Source organism: Miniopterus schreibersii (genome assembly GCF_964146895.1).
Source record: "Miniopterus schreibersii genome assembly, chromosome: 6".
Classification (NCBI taxonomy): Eukaryota; Metazoa; Chordata; class Mammalia; order Chiroptera; family Miniopteridae; genus Miniopterus; species Miniopterus schreibersii.
The window spans coordinates 8,897,806-8,915,050 of NC_138107.1; the positions used below are offsets into that span (position 1 = coordinate 8,897,806).

Below are 17,245 nucleotides of genomic sequence, written 5' to 3' on the forward strand. Positions count from 1 at the left end.
CTACTTAGGAACAGACTTCACATTTTAAAATTATCAAAAGTTTAACATTATTTAAAAGTTGGTTATAGTTTTATGGACATCGTCATGAAACAAAATGTAAAAAATTAAAAGGAAAGGTTCCAGCTCAGGGCGGCCAAGACGGGGGGGATGGTTCTAGAAGGGGCGGGGCGAGGAGGGCGTGACGCGAGAGTTACGTCACGCCGCCCGACCTCCGCTCCACGGGCCCGGGCCACCCTCGCACCTGCCAGAGCCCGCCCTCCTCTCGCGCAGGCGCAGTGACTCCGGACCGGCGGGGGCGGGCCGAGCGCGAGTTCGCGCGCCTCGCGAGCGCGTAGCGATTGCTTCTGCCTGTCGTGTAGGTATGTTGTCAAAGAAGCGCGGAGGCGGCGGCCGCCGGGGCCGGGGTCTGGCTCCTTGCTGACAGAGGGTGCCATGGAGGAGCCCGGCTCCCTGGTGACGCGGAAGCGCCTCGGTGGCCGGAGCTGGTGCTTGCGGCGCGTGGGGATGGACGCCGAGCGGCTGCTGCTGGAGGACGGAGGCGAGGTGAGCGGGCGGCCTCGAGGAGGGAGTTACAGGAAGCCCGGCCTGCAGGGAGCCGCGGCGTCCCCGCCCGAGGGATCGGCCTGAGGAGGAGGTGGGGGCGGGGAAGGGGAGAGAGAGCCGAAGGGCCTGGGGAGAGGAGCGGAAGGGCTTCTGGTGCGAATGGTTGTGGGGGCGCCTGGGGTGAGAGGTGTTCGGGGGGAAGTAGGGACCGTGTGGGAGGGCTGGTGGGCCTGAGGGCGAGGTAGGGAGTCCGCGGCTGGCGGGAGGAGCCCGGTCGCCCTGGGGCTTCGGGAAGGAGGCGACTGGTTGGAGAGGGGACCCGGCAGCCCCAGTTTGGGTCGCGCGGAGCCCAGCGCGGGCGGCGGAACTGTGAGCCCAACTTGCGCGGAGAGCGTCAACTTTCTCGAGTTTATTTTGAAAACAGTTGCGAGCTTTGGGTCAAAAATCTCTAATGTAGAAATGCCTGCCTTTTCAACTCTTGAGGAAAATGGGCGCCTGGGGTGGGCCGCGTTTATCCTGTGAGTCTCGGCACTGCCGAGTGGCGCCCGCGGAGCTGGTGCGGGTGGGGATTCAGAAACAGAAGCGGCTGCTTGTATTGTTTCCCAGGGCGGTCATAAATGCAAAAAAAAAATCAAAGAGGGTAGGTGAGGCAGTTTCTTTTGGAGGCCGTTTGGAATGTGGTGGTTATAAAGGAGGGTGATGGAAGAGGGAGGAGGGAGAGGTAAGAGTGCAGTCAGCTTGCCGAGAGCAGGATCAGGGACCAGCCGGTCCTCACTGGGCACCCTTTGGGTTTGGGAAATAATTTGTATGAAAGATAAAAAAGGCTTTCGTTATTATGTATGTATGTTTAATTAGATTTTCCTATAAACTATATAGTCTCAATTCAGCCTTCCAGGCATTTATTGAGTACTTTGTTTAGTGTACTATAAGGGAGCCAAATAATAATGACTTCTGCTCTCAAAGAGTCTATGGTTTGAATGAGGAAAGAGGATTTTACACTCAGTGAACCAGTCTGAGAACATGGAGGCAGGCTGTGATCAAGTGCCAAGATGTGGATTATTTAGTGCTATCTTAGAGCAGTGGTTCCTCAATTCAGAGGAGGGATTCAGGTCCAGCCTCAGATGTTGCTAGATTAGGAGGTTATAGAGGGTTACTTGTATGCTGTGATTTGGAGAACATCCGGAAGACAGTTCTACTACCCCCCAGATCTCTTCTATCCAGGTGTCAGTGCCTGAAAGTTCATATTAGGCATTCATTCTTTTAGAGAATGAGCATATACCTTTCCCTGCACTGCCCTTTCCAAAATCACACACCTTTGGGAAGTTTCACAAATGAAGATACTAATACCTAAATAATAGTAACTAAATTTTGTATAGGGTCTGGGCTTTCACATAATTACCTAATCAGAGCCCTACACATGTACTTGTACTCCCACATACAACTCTGTAGGTACTTAGAGGTCAAGTGTTAACTCATTCTAAAGATTAAATTGCTGTGGATTAATTTATTACTTCTGTATAGCTTGGTAACACTGGGAGCCCTAGCCGATTTGGCTCACTGGTTAGAGTGTCGGCCTGTGGGCTGAAGGGTCCCGGATTCGATCCCAGCCAAGGGCATGTGCTTTGGTTTCAGGCTAGATCCCTGGCCCGGGTTGGGGCAAGTGTGTGTGTGGGGGGGTGTTTGCATCTGAACATTGTTGTTTCTTTCTCTCTCTTTTCTCTCTGTCTTCCCCTTACACTCTCTCTCTCTGAAAAGCAATGGAAAAAATATCCTTGGGTGAGGATTGAAACAACAACACTGGGAGTCTTGGTGGGGAGAGGGGAGGGCAGAAAGAATTAAAACACCTGCAGCCACGGCAAGAGGACTAAAAAGCATTCCTACACATATTTTAAACTGTTGAATAATTTTGTGTGGGGTTGCCTCTCTGGGGAGACTTGGAGAAATCAGAGTGAATGGTGAAGACACATGGGAGAATTGGCTTGTCTTAGACTCCTGTGTGGTGGAAAGGCCTGGCTGTATGCAAGGTTGGGGGGGTCTTAAGAAGTAATTGGAGCATAGCATGCAGTATGTATGAAGAGAGGCCTGAGTCAAAGCCAAGAGATGAAGTCTTACTTACTGTAATGGTCCCGAACCATAACACAAGCTGATGGACACATGATTTTAATAGGTATGCTGATATCATTTAATTATAACAGTAGTGTAAGGTCAGGTTCCTGCCTTCCTAGTTCACCTCACAGTCTCAGATTTCATAGATAAAAAGATAAAACAAGGTTCCCCTCATTTCACTGAAGGGAATACTGTAGTAAATTGTCTGCCTGAATGTATGTCTAAATTTCTTAAACCAGAGAGTTTTTTGGAACAAATTATAGAGATTTATTGCAAATTAGCTAGTTTCCTGATTCGATAAGTATTTAGGCCTTTGGGAAAAAACCTGAGTATCTTCATTTTTCCCTTGTTCTTTCTTCTCCTGTGTTTGATTTTCACAAAACTTTCTGTACTAAGAGGGTTGGAAAAGGGAAAGTCTGGTTCTAGAATCTGTGCTGATCATCTGGGAAACAGTAGGAGCCATTCCCAGGAGGAAAGGGATAGGATTAATGAAGGTGTGTGAGGACGAGATGATCTTGTAGATCAATGATGTCAGTAAGCTCAAAGCCTCACAAAACTGTGGTACAGCAGATGGAAACAGCCCCAACATATGAATTGTGGTTTGTTGGCACTCAGTTCCCACGGGAAATTTAGTTTTGTGTTAATGAATGATGCTGGGATATCCAGATAAGCTCACTGCAGGCTGTTGAACCATGGTTTACTAATGTAAATTTTAGGACCAGACAGTGAAGAGAAGGACAAAAAGAGTGTTTCCTTCCTCTTCTAAATCCAGTCTTGTAGGTACTCATCTCCCTTTTCTCTATTACTTTTTCCAGGCTACTCATAATAGCAATCTGGCTACCTTCCTTCAAGTATTAAAATGGAATATAGAATACTTCCTTTATTAGAAATAAAGCCACCTAGCCCGGCAGGGCATGGCTCAGTGGTTGAGCATCGACCTAGGATCCAGGTGATCGGGGTTCGATTCCCGGTCAGGGCACATGCCCGGGTGTGGGCTCGATCAATGACTCTCTCATCATTGATGTTTCTCTCTCTCTCTCTCCCTCTCCTTTCCTCTCTCTGAAATCAATAAACATATATTTTTAAAAAGAGAAAGAAATAAAGCCACCTAAGTAGAAATTCTTACTGAATGTGGTTGACAGATAAATCCTTAAATATTCAATTTTAAAAGGATAAATATACATATATTAATTCAGAGGAATGTCCATAGTTAATGGAATTTTTGGCAAACTGGTAAAGAACCGAAAAACTTTGGATTTAGAGTTTTGGTAAAGGTGGTCGCCATAAAATTTTAAAGGGGAACAAGTCAGACTGTACGAGTTCCTGGCTGCTTGCTGCTCCATAGTTTCCAGTGGTAATAACCCAGTTTCCAACTTCTGACCTAAAAAACACTTATCTTCGAATCTGGGAGGACGCACAAGCAAGATCTCTTTATTCTTACATTCATTCACAGACATTTACTGAGCACCATGCCAGGTATAGACATACAGTGGTACACAAGACAGACAAGGTCCCGGCTCATGAAATTTATATTTTAGTAAGAGAGACAGAAATAAATAAAACAAGCAAGTTAGTTTTGGATTGTGATAAGTGCATGTTAATAACATAAAGGAATGCAGCGGGGTAGGACAGAGGTGGGTAGGGAGCAGGCAGCAACTTTAGATAGAGTAATCAGGGTGGGCCTCCAAGGAGCTGAAGCTTGAAAGATGAGGAGCCCATGTAAATGTCTGAGAGGAGAGTGTTCTAAGGAGAGCCGACAGGTGAAAAGACCCTCAGTTAGTTTCTGATCATGGTATGAGATAAAACTAAAGAGGCGGAGGAGGTTAGGACATTCAGGGCCTTATAGGCTGTGGAAGGAAGTTTGGATCATTGGGGAATTTTAAGGAAATGATCTGATCTAAAGTTTTTACATTACCCCTCCAGCTGCTGTGTGAAGAATAAAGTTTGGGAAGACTGGTGCAGGAGCAAAAACAGCCTAACTGGAGGAAGCCAGGTTGTTTTGACTAAGGTAGTGGTCATAGAAATAGAAGTGAAGAGATGTAGGACATACTAAATTACAGCCTGTAGGATTTGCTGATGATTTGAATGTGGGGCTGAAAGAGAAGAATCAAAGATGGCTCCTGAGTGTTGGGCTAAGCAGATGGTTGGATGATAGTGTCAGTTACTGAGATGAAAGTCTGTGGGGAAGAGTAGATGGGGCAAGGAGAGTCGTGTGGTCTTTGAGGAACCGAGGAGGACAGGCATGATCCTGAAAGACTTTGAAAAGGAGCAGAGGGCAGCTTTCAGAAAACCACAGATCATTTGGCGTATTGTTCCCAGGTAAGGCTGTAGTATGGGTCATTTAAAAGGTGGATTGTGCACCAAGAAGAACAAGCAGGGAGTTGGAAGATCTGGATCTCAGAATTTCATTTTCTTCCGTGAGGGGCGTATTATGAACTAGACTGGTTCATCAGGGAAGTATGATAGATGTGAATTGGAGCCCCCTTGCAACCTTTTCCAGGGGATAAGATGGAAAATACGGTCTTGATGCGAAGACTTTGGTTGAATTACAGCTGGTTGAAGAGTTTATCCCGAATGCGTGGTAGAATGTTTACTAGACATTCCTGAGAGCTTTGTCTTTGGCTGCATTCTCTTTCAATCTTGTATCTATGTCTTGAATGAAGGTACATAAGGCATCATATCAGTTTGGTGGAAGGAATATTGAGTACATCTTATGGCAGATAAAACATTCATAAAGGTCTTGACAAGCTCATGTGATAGGCTGAACTGACAAGATGAAGTCTGATATGAATCAATGTAAGGTCCTTCACTTGAATCCAAATTTACCAACTAGTCAAGTATAGGACAGAAGAGACATGACTTAGCATAGCAATTCTTGGAGGAGGGTCAGACCAAGAAATTTAATCATTCCTAAGCCTGAGGGTACATTGTGTGTGATAGATCTGCTATGAAAGCTAATGTAGTTTATGTGCTCCAGTGATAATATTTAGAACTGAGAAAGTGATACTGGATTCAACTGTGTAATAGAAATTAAACTTGTTTTTCTTACTATGGCATCCAGTAATAAATATAAACCATTAGGTTAGCAAAGAGACTCAAACCTATGCCATGAGAGCTAGGTTGAAGTAACTGGGAACATAGGGCCAACAAAAGAGAAGACTTGGTAGATACTATACCTGTCATCTGGGAGGGAAATTGGAGATTTTCTGGTGGTGTCCATGGCAGAGCCAGGGCCAACGGATGGAATTTATAGTGATAAAGATGCCAAGTCAGAGCCATTAAAAAATTGGATGGACTGTCTTGTATAGAGACTTGTAGTTCTTGGCAGTGTTTAAGACTAGCTGATGAGGGTGTGCAGAAAGAATTCCTCCATCTCATGGCTTTTCAGGGTTCTACTAACCCTGACATTCCATGAGTAAATCCATTCAGCTGTTTCTTGTCTCTTCTACCTGGTGGCTCCCATGGCAGCTGAAGGAGGAGATAGCTGATAAGCTGTGTGGGTTTCACAGGAGTCTGGTTTCATTAAGTCGGGATGTGTGTACAGCACTGGTTTACAAGATTGTCAAAAGGACCTCCCTTTCAACACAATGACTGATGGTGTCTCTGACATTGTTGTTGTCTTCCTAGGTGACTTTAGGGCGAGGATTTGGTGTGACATACCAACTGGTATCCAAAATCTGTCCTCTGATGATTTCCCGAAACCACTGTGTTTTGAAGCAGAACATGGAGGGCCAGTGGACAATTATGGACAACAAGGTACAGGAATCCATAGATGCCTAATGACTTTCATTGACTTTTTGTTTATTTTTAAATTCCCTTTTTTTTTTTGCATAGGTAATACACGGTACACAGTTTAAAGGTTCAGAAACATATTGTCTTCCCTAACCACCCAATTGTCTTTCCCAGAGACTCCCACTTCTGTATGCCATGGGAGATTCTAAGGACTTAAAGTTAGTTACTCTGAAGGGAACATCTGAATTGTGGCAGTAGGTCTGTTCCAGAAATTAAACTAAGTTACAGGGGGGATTGGCCCTTTGTAACTTTCAGAGAATCTGGTGAAGATCCTGGAGAACACCTGTGGTTCAAGGCATGGGGAGGAGGGCAGAGCTGAACTTACTACACCTGGCTCCTTCTCCTCCCCACTCCTTTCCGTCAGAGCAAACCATTACCCTCCTTTTTAAACCTGTTTTATGTATTAGTGTTCTGAGGAATGTTTCCTTTGAATAAAGGGTTTTTCTGCTTTAAATTTTTGAAAAGTGTGAATACTAAAGGAGGTGAAATCGTGTATAAAGCCCAGAAATTAGGAAGTATCTAAAGTGCAGATATACAGGCACCCAGGAATACAATGAAAGTAAAGACTGTGAGGTGAGAGAAATTCTGATGTATACAGTTAAGGATTAGGAAGTATAAAATGTCTTTAGACACCATTTTATACTGCTCTGGTTGGAAGGATTATAAAGATAACTGTTAGAAAAAAGTGTATTAAAATGGTTCTGAAATGAATTCCTGCATATGGGGAGGGTTACCCCTATACCACCAAGCAATGCTGGGGGCACCAGCTGGGTATCCTCCAATTCTGACACTATCTACTTATCTACCTGAGGATAGCATCAGATCCCACAGTTAAAGGGCTCAGTCCTGCAAGACCACCCTTCACTTTGGACTCCAATCATGAGCCCAGGTTAACAGCAGTGCTTCTGACCAATCAGCTATAGATTGGAGTTTGCAAGGATCCCTTCCTTGGACTTCAGATGCCAGTTGCAAATCCAAGTTGTTACTTGTACTTCTGACCAACTGGCTATAAATCAGAGATTCCCATGACCTCCTTCCCCTTTGGATTCAATTAATTAGCTGGAGTGACTCATAGAACTTAGGGGAACATTTACTTACATTTACCAGTTTATTATGAAAGGATAGGAGTGCTTCCTATCAAGATGGTGCATAGGTAAACGCAGTACTCGCATCCTCCTAAAACCACATCAAAATTACAGCTAAACTACAGAACAGTCATCCTTCAGAACCACCTAAAATCTAGCTGAATGGAAGTCCTACAACTAAAGATATACAGAAGAAGTCACATAGAAATTGGATGGAGATGTGGAAATGGCTGGTCTCACAACTGTGTATGGTGGATAAAAATTGGAAGGGGTATCAGCTGTAGAGGTCTCCCCTGAGGAGTAAGGGGTCCCAACGCTATACCAGGCCCCTCAGCCCAGGGTTCCAGTGCCAGGAAGATAAGTCGCCAGGACTTCTGGCTGTAAAAACCAGCGGGGATTGTAACTGAGTGACTTGGAGGCTGCTGGAGTCCCAGGCTGGAATCCTTTTATAAGGTCTGTGCAAGGACTTACTCAGACTCACTCATTCTGAGCTCCAGCACTGGGGCAGCAGCTCAGAAGGCTCCAGGGACATACAGGGAAGAACTGAACTGTCTGGCATCAGGGCAAGAGCTGGAGGGGCAGCTTTCTCCCAGATAGAAGTGCTCGCAGAGGCCATTGTTCCTTTTCTGAGCCCTACCCCAACAGAGCCATATCTGAGTCTCCATCAACCTGTCTATCACTGTTTCCCTCCTCCCCCCCTCCTGTGATTCTCTGAGACCCTGCCCCACCACCCAAGCTCTTCCCAATGGCTTTTCTATTTTATTACTTTATTTTACTTTTAAAAATATATATCTTTATTGATTTCAGAAAGAGGAAAGGAGAGAGAGAGATAGAAACATCAGTGATGAGAGAGTCATTGATTGGCCGCCTCCTGCATGCCCCTGACTGGGGATCGAGCCCGCAACCCGGACATGTGCCCTGACCAGGAATCGAATCCCGATCGCCTGGATCCTAGGTCGACACTCAACCACTGAGCCACGCCCGGCCGGGCCCCAATAGCTTTTCTATATGAATGTCCTGTCATGGCTCATGCTTCAGACTTTACTAAAATCTCTCAAACAAGCAGCATCTGGCCTTGGTGTGCCACTTACCTCTCACTAAGTGGCCCCAGGCCCGGCACTAGTGGCAGCCAGCCTGGTTCACAGCTTGGCCAATCCTGGACACCGCCAAGCCCAACACAAGTAGCAGCCATCAGCAGATGGCTTTGTAGCTCATCCTGGGTGGCCCCTGGCAGAACACAGGTGGCAGCTGACCTTGGCCTGCACCTCCCAGGAAATCCCAGAGCCAGTGTACCTGGTGGACAGCTTCAGATTACATCAAAGCACCACCCAACCACCTCCACAATGATACACTCAAGTGTCAGACTCAGCAGGCAACAGAGCCCTGATGAAATAAGTTCTGCTCTGTGGGGTAGCCCTTTGCACAGCTGACCATTCATGGTGGTCAGTCAGTATTCGCATTTGATCCGCCTGGAGGTAAATCCCTCCTATTGACATGCCATTAGCAATCAAGGCTCAACTACAATAGGAGGGTGTACACAGCCCACATGGGTGCACATGGAGTGCCCAGCTTGGGTGAATGGGGAGGCTGTGCCACTGGACACCTACTACATTAGGCTACTCTGCCAAGTCCGCAAGACATAGCAGCAGCTCTACCTAATACATAGAAACAAATACAGTCTATTAGATGCAAAGTTCAAAACACTGATTATAAAGATACTCATTGAACTTAGGGGAAGAGTAGATGAACTTAAAGAGAACTTCAACAGCATAAAAAAGGACATGGAAACCATAAAAAGAACCAGTCAGAAACAAAGGATATAGTAACTGAAATGAAGAATAATTTACAGGGAATCAACAGTACAGTACATGAAGCCAAGAATCAAAACAGTGATTTGGAATATAAGGATGCAGAAAACACCTAATCAGAACAGCAAAAAGAAAACTAAAAAAATGGATAGTGTAAGGAGCCCCTGGGACAACTTCAAGCGTACCAATGTTCCCATGGGGGTATCAGAAGGAGAAGAGAGCAAGAGATTGAAAACCCATTTCAAAGTGACAGAAAGTTTTCCTAACCTGCTGAAGAAATAGACATAAAAGTCCAGGAAGTGCAGAGAGTCCCAAACAAGATGAACCCAAAGAGGCCCACACCAAGACACATCATAATTAAAATGCCAAAGGTTAAAGACAGAATCTTAAAAGCAGCAAGAGAAAAGCAGTTGGTTACCTACAAGGGAGCTCCCATTAAACTGTTAGCTGATTTCTCAACAGAAACTTTGCAGGCCAGAGGGAGTGGCAAGAAATATTCAAAGTGGTAAAAAGCAAGAACCTATGACCAAGATTACTCTACTCAGCAAAGCTACCATTTAGAATCAAAGGACATATAAAGAGCTTCACAGACCAAAAAAGGCTAAAGGAGTTCATCACCACCAAATTAGTATTACATGAAATGTTAAAGGGTCTTTAACAAAAAGAAGGGGGGAAAAATACAAAATATGAACAGTAATATGGCAATAAATACATATCTATCAACAATTGAATCTAAAAATTAAAACAAGCAGAACAGAAACAGACTCACAGATACAGATAACATTTTGATGGTTTCCGGTGGGGGGGGGGGGGGGTGGGCAAAAGGTGAAGGGATTAAGAAGTACAAGTTGGTCGTTACACAATAGTCATAGGGATGTAAAGTACATCAAGGGGAATATAGTTAGTAATATTCTAGTAACTATATATGGTATCAAATGGGTGCAAAATTTATTGGGATGATCAATTAGTAAGTTATATAATGCCTGATGACTGGTGTGTACACCTGAAACTGATATATTGTGTGTCAACTGTAATGGAAAAATAAAAAACGGTTTTTTAAAAAAAGATATGAGCCCGGCCGGCCGTGGCTCAGCAGTTGAGCTTCGACCTAGGAACCAGGTGATTGGGGTTCGATTCCCGGTGAGGGCACATGCCCGGGTTGCAGGCTCGATCCCTAGTCGGGGACGTGCAGGAGGCAACTGATCAATGACTCTCTCATCATTGATGTTTCTGTCTCTTTCTCTACCTCTCCTTTCCTCTCTCTGAAATCAGTAAAGATATATTTTTAAATAAATAAATAAAGTAAAAAAATAAATAAAAAAAGATATGATACCTGGCCATTGTGGCTCAGTGGTTGAGTGTCGACCCATGAACCAGGAGGTTTTGGTTTGATTCCTGGTCAGGACACATGCCTGGGTTACAGACTGGATTCCCAGTGGGGGCCGTACAGCAGGCAGCTGATCAATGTTTCTGTCTCTCTCTCTCCTTCTTTCTTCCTCTCTCTGAAATCAATAAAAACATATTTTTAAAAAGAAAGGGAAAAAAAGATATGATAAGGGATATAGATGAACATCCAGTTGGAGGAGATGTGTACAGCTAGATGTGTGGGAAGAGACATAGGATTTTCATGCCTTGTCTGGGTACACCATTCTCCCAGCACCTTCATGTGTTCTCCAACCCAGAAGTTCTCGGAACCTGTTCTTTTTTTTGGTCCTAATGGATTCTTCATTATAGAGGCATGATTGATTAAATCATTGGCCACTGGTGATGAATTCAAGTTCCAGTGCCCCTGGCAACCAGCCCTCATCCTTAGGTGACCTAGGGACAGCCTCAAGGTCACCTCATTAACGTAACAAATACACCTTGATCTCTGTCACCACTTAGGAAATTCCAAGGGTTTCAGAAACTGTGCTAGAAATGGGGGTGAAGTCCAAATATATGCTGCTGCTTATAATTCACAATATCACAGGTATCCTGCAGGCCTGCCCAGCAGCGTCATTTTTCATGCACAAAACTGCTAGATTTAAGCTGTTGGAGGAAGTGCCTTCCTGCACTAGGATTAAGTTGAGTTAGCACTGTTGGAGAGGCTGTATAAAAGCTAAGTAAATTGATTCGGCACTCTTGGCAAGGCACTGTGAGGAAAGAAATTGGCACTGAAAAGGGAACCTTAGAGATGATGTAGTTTAACCCCTTCTGGGGACAGATAAACCTGAGGCCCAGAGAGAGAAACTGATTTGCTCAAGGCCTTCTGCATAACTGACTGGTTGAGTGAGTGAATAAGCCAGGGCTCAAACTCAAATAAGTCTCTCTACTCTGCCCCATTGTCAAATACCAGTAAAGGACATAGGCAGTTTGCTATATTGGCTACATGATTTTAAAAAATTAATTGTGGCCCTGGCTGGTTTGGCTCAGTGGTCCTGGGTTCATTTCCAGCCAAGGGCATGTACCTCAGTTGCAGGCTCCATCCCTGGCCCTGGTTGGGGCCCATGCAGGAGGCAACCAATCAATGTGTCTGTCCCACATTGATATTTCTCTCTCCTTTTCACTCTGAAAAGCAATGGACAGATTCCTCAGGTGAGGATTTAAAAATAAATAAAGAGTGCATATTTAAGACATAGCTGCACAGTTTTAAAGCCCCTACAATAGCTTTTATCAAAACACCTTAGGGAAAGATGTTTTCCTCATCAGAGTTGGCTATTTGAGTAATAGGGTAACAGAATTACAGAGGTGAGTTGTCTGCTACTGCTTTCCTTGATTATATGCAAAATGGATGTGTTCCATTTATGGGATAGTAGATTTTGAGAGGTTGGGAAGCCACCAGCAAACTGATTTTAGTGTTCCTTGAACATCAACTTCAGGGACACAGAGGCAGCCTGTGCCAGCAACAGAGATGACAGTGCTCCAGGTTGCTTTCCACTATTTGCTCTGCACCCTTTCTTTGAAGGTTGTTGCCATAAGACTCCTCTCTCAGGTCTCTGACAGGATAGGAGGAAAGGTAGGCTCCTGATATTTCCAAGTCTTTTTTGGTTTAAGCCTCTTAGTTTTGATTCAGTTGATGTGTTTTTTGTGTGGTTTTTTAATCCTCACTCGATATTTTTTCCATTGCTTTCCAGAGAGAGTGGAAGGGGGGGGTAGAGAGAGAGAGAAACATTGATGTGACAGAGACACATCAATTGGTTGCCTCCAGAATGCACCCCGACCAGGGCTGGGGATCGATCCTGCAACTGAGGTACATGCCCTTGTCCAGAATCGAACCAGGGACCCTTCAGTCTACAAGCCAGTGCTCTCACCACAGCCAAATTGGCTAGAGTGATAACTGAGTTTTGAAAGAAGTAATGACTCGGTTGTTTTGATGGAGCAACTGTTCTTACGGGTAAGCCCCTCCCCTCACCTTTTTTTCCCTTAACAGATGCTCCTTTTCTTTTTGGCACAATGCCTTATTAGCCTTCTTCTGATGAAGGATTTGAATTTTAGGTGCAGGATATTATTATGGTCGTATCTGAAGTAATTTGCCAAGTGTTTTCAAGAGGTAGATATTACTAATAATTCAAAACTCAGAACTACATTCTTCAAAAAATGTTCTCTCTTATAAGCTGGAATGGCTAGTCAGAGAAAGCTTACGTACAGATACAAAAATTGCAACAAATGCAATTTTGGTTTAAAATTAAGTTAGTCCTGCGGTGTGGGCATGTGCCCTGACCGGGAACTGAACCAGTGACCTTTTGGTGCACAGGACAATGTGCCACACCCGCCAAGGCCTATTTTGTGGATTTTTAAATCACTATTTAATTTATTGTCTACACAGACGTATGGGGAAGGGAGAAGATAATACACCTGAATTCTCCCAGTGCTTGCTGTAGGATAGTGAGTTACGGATGTCTCCCTTTTCCCCCTTTCCTTCTTAAAATGTTTATTAATATGCTCTTACCTTCCAAAGGGAAAATGTTTTAAAGATAACAAAGGTATAGCTTGCAAGGTGTGTGCAGGAGGCAACCAGTCGATGTTTCTCTTTCTCTCTCCCCCTTTCCTCTCTTTCTAAAATCAACAAAAACATATTTAAAAAATAAAAATAAATAAAATTAAGTTAGAAAAAAAACCCCAGCCTTGGAGGACTGCTTACCCTGCACAAGAAACATGTGGATGGTTGTAGTTGTGTAGATTTCGGTTAATTGAGGAGCTCTTCAGATGGTTTATCCTATATATTGGTATCCAGCTGTTTCAGAAAATTCATTGTTTTGAAGTCCCAATGTGAAATGCTTTGGTGGGTTTGCTCATCTTCAGTCCTAGAGGCTTGGGCGTATCATTTGAGCCTTTCCCATTCTCCTATCATATTGCTATATCCTGCTGCCTGATCACTCCTGCTTTGGTCCTTCTGTGGGCTCTGGCATTTAAAGTCTCTGGTGAGTTATACTGTGTGAACACACCTTGCTACTTGAGACAGTTCAGTTTCTGGTCTTCCAGCAGCTAGAGCAATGGTTCTCAACCCTGTTTTCAGTTTTTGCCCTTACCTGGGGTACTTTTAAAAAATACTGATGGCATCACATTAAAATTAAGAAGTTCTGTTTCACCAAAAGACACAGAAAGACAATATCAGAGTGGAAGATATTTGCTACATATAACAGATGAAGGACTTACAGTCGGATATATACAGAACTCCAAGTCATTAAGAAAAAGAAAGGTAACTCAACTTTAAAAATGGACAAGAGCCAGACACTTTACAGAAGACTGTATCCAAATGTTCATCCTTCATGAAAACTTGTTCATCCTCATTAATAATCTGGGAAATGCAGATTAAAAGCAGGATGGAATAGCACTACATACCCACCACAGTGGCTAAAAAATTAATACTGAAGGTGCCAAGTATTAGCTAGGATATGGAGCAAAAGTCATCTTTGGTTAGAAGTGTAAGTTGATACAACTATTTTGGAAAATTATTTGGCATTATTTATTACAGTTGCACTTATATATATCCCATGACAATATTTTTACTCACAAGGAACCAGCTCAAATGTCCATCTTACAGTGAAACACTATACTATAATGAATGTGAATGAATTGCTACTGTATCCAACAACACATAAATCCACAGAGATAGTATGGGGCGAATGAAGACACACCAAAGAATACATATTGTGTAATGCCACTTATATAATGTCAAAACCAGGCAAAATTAATGTGTGATGTTCAGCCAGGCTAGTAGTCACCTTATGGGAAGGAGGCAAAAGGAGGTTTCTGGGATGCTGATAACTGTGGGTTAGGTCTTTTTGTTGTTGTTTTTAACGTTGTGGTAGTTACACTGAGATGTTCACATTGTGGTTATTCATCTAGTTGTATATTTATTATTTGTGCCCTTCTATGGCTGTATGTTATGTTTTAGTGAAGCATTACAAAAATAATGACTGATAGACACCTATTAGAATTGCTGAAATAAGTGCTGGTGAGCATGCGGTACCCGGAATCTTAAGCATTGTACGTGGGTATACAAAATGGCGCTGCCACCTTGAAAAACAGTCTGGCAGTTTCCCACAGTTAAAGATACGGTTACCCAGTGATTATATTTCTAGGTATTTACCCCAAGTTAATGAAAACTTATGTTCTCACAGAAACTTGTACATGAATGTTTATAGTAGCTTTAATTACCAAAAATGGGGGAAAAACAACTAGGGATTGGATAAACAAACCCGTACACCCACACTCTGGAGCACTGGTCAGCAATAAAAATACCAAACTACTGTTAATGCAACAACATGGGCACATCTCAAAGTCATTATGCTAAGTGAAAGAAGCCAGACTGAAAAAGGGTACATACAGTATGATTCCATTTATACAACGTTCAGGTAAAGGTAAATCTATGTAGGTAGGGCAGAGAACAGATGAGTAGTTGCCTGAAAGTGGGGGAGGGGTTGGCCAGAAAGGGGCACTGTGACTTGATACAATTATACACTGTACGTATTTGTAGATAAGCCTGTTTATTTATTTATTTATTTTTTATTATTGTTCAAAATATTACAGATGTCCCTTTTTCTCCCCATTGACCCTTTCCACCTCTCCCCACCGCCCTTCCCAGTCCCTCTCCACACCATTGTCTGTGTCCTTGGGTTGTGCATATATGCATATAAATGCTTTGGTTAATCTCCCCCCCCCCACCCTCTCACACCTGTCCGTCCCTCTGAGATTCGTTAGTCTTATCCATGTCTCCCTGTCACTGAATCTATTCTGTTCATCAGTTTATTAAGTTCTTTAGATTCCACATATAAATGAGATCATGTGATGTTTGTCTTTCTCTGCCTGGCTTATTTCGCTTAGCATAATATTCTCCAGGTCTTTCCATACTGTCCCAAATGGTACGAGATCCTTCTTCTTTACAGCTGCATAGTATTCTGTGGTGTAATCTAGTGGCTAGGATAAACCTGACTTTAAATGATCTCTGTCTGAGGATGAGACTCAGGCAATTGCTGTTTGTTTCAGACATTTCCAGGTGAGTTCATTGAGTAGTCAGGGTTGAGAATCACTGAGCTACATAAATCGTCTGGAAAACTCCAAGAAAACATTGCCTTTTGACTTTTGGTTTCACTGTCTTCAACAACTGATTAAAAAGGCTGGACAGAGGTTGAGCATCAGGTGAAGTAATTATTGTATGGGGGAGTGGGGGCAGGTGTTATCCCACCCTTTTCCCACTGATGGTGAAGAGACATTAGGCAGGCTTGTTTGGTTATCACTTTGCTGCTGCTGACATTGTTCAAACTGGTAATTATGAAAACCAGTATCAAGAAAGGCTTGAGCAGAGTTTGATTTATTTAAACCATTTTATTAGAGACCATATCCTGGGCAGTACTTGATTGTTGTTCCATAGCCGTGGTATTTTCATCCTTGTCTATAGTCACCTTGTGAACAGACCTGACTCGGCTCTTGTCCAAAGGACACCACTAGGTGTCACCAGGAAGTGATGAATGGGTAAACAGAAGGATCTGAGGATAAAATGTGATAGGAAAATTTGAGAGCTTATTTTCCAGGCCTGACTGACTCTGAAGCAAGCATTGTCATGCAGGGTATCTAGTGGAGGGCTGCAATATGTCTTGAAAGGTTGCCCCAGCTTTTTAGGGATTCCTTGTTCTCTCTAGTCTTGGGCTGCTTCTGTAACCTTCTTTCTTTTCTTTTTAAAAATATATCTTTATTGATTTCAGAGAGAGGAAAGGAGAGGGAGAGAGAGATATAAACATCAATGATGAGAGAGTCATTGATTGGCTGCCTCCTGCACGCCCCCAACTGGGGATCGAGCCCGCAACCCGAGCATGTGCCCTGACCCTGATTACCTGGATCCTAGGTTGATGCTCAACTGCTGAGCCACGCCCAGCCAGGCTGTAACCTTTCTTTATTTAACCTTATCTTTGTCTTTGAGGTTTTCTTAAATGTCTATACCTTGGCATTAGGTAGCCTTCTGTGTCATATTACTTTTCCTGAAACTTTTTTCCTATATAATCTATTCCAGTATAAAATTGTTTTCAGATAAATTGTTCTGACCGCCACCCCACTTGTTATTTTCCCATGTGTTGTCAGCAGAACTTACCATTCATAGTTTCTCAGACTGAATATATGAATAGAAAGGTTGGGAGAAGGTTAGCCAGGTAAGCCAGGTTAGGCCCAAGGCAGTGGGTTAAAGCCCGTGTTTCTGTATATATCTTTATATATCTGTGTGTGTGTGTGTGTGTGTGTGTGTGTGTGTGTGTGTGTGTATGCATGCTCAGCTTTCTCTCCCTCTTCCCGCTCGAGCCAAAGGATATAAACCAGAAACAAGAGCCTAATACCAAACCAGAGCTGACACTGATCTCTACTCCCCTTCATCCTCTGTGGTCAAGCCCCCATCTCTCATATTTGGGTTAACCAGGTAATTGTTGTAGCCAAAAGTAGGTA

The 17,245-nt window shown here is 43.5% G+C and overlaps 1 protein-coding gene across 5 annotated transcripts in view; it reads left to right on the forward strand.

Moving 5' to 3' along the window:
- Positions 1-294: 294 nt before the first annotated feature.
- RNF8 (ring finger protein 8) overlaps positions 295-17,245 on the forward strand; it is a 37,079-nt gene continuing 20,128 nt past the window's right edge. For 3 of the 5 annotated variants that reach the window (XM_081140682.1, XM_081140683.1, XM_081140684.1), the window contains exons 1-2: positions 295-543; positions 6,277-6,405. In XM_081140682.1, the coding sequence (XP_080996808.1) occupies positions 433-543; positions 6,277-6,405 (240 nt within the window). In that variant the 5' untranslated portion in view covers positions 295-432. Of the gene's footprint in view, positions 544-6,276; positions 6,406-17,245 lie in introns of those variants that run through there. The other 2 variants (XM_081140685.1, XM_081140686.1) reach the window with 1 other exon arrangement.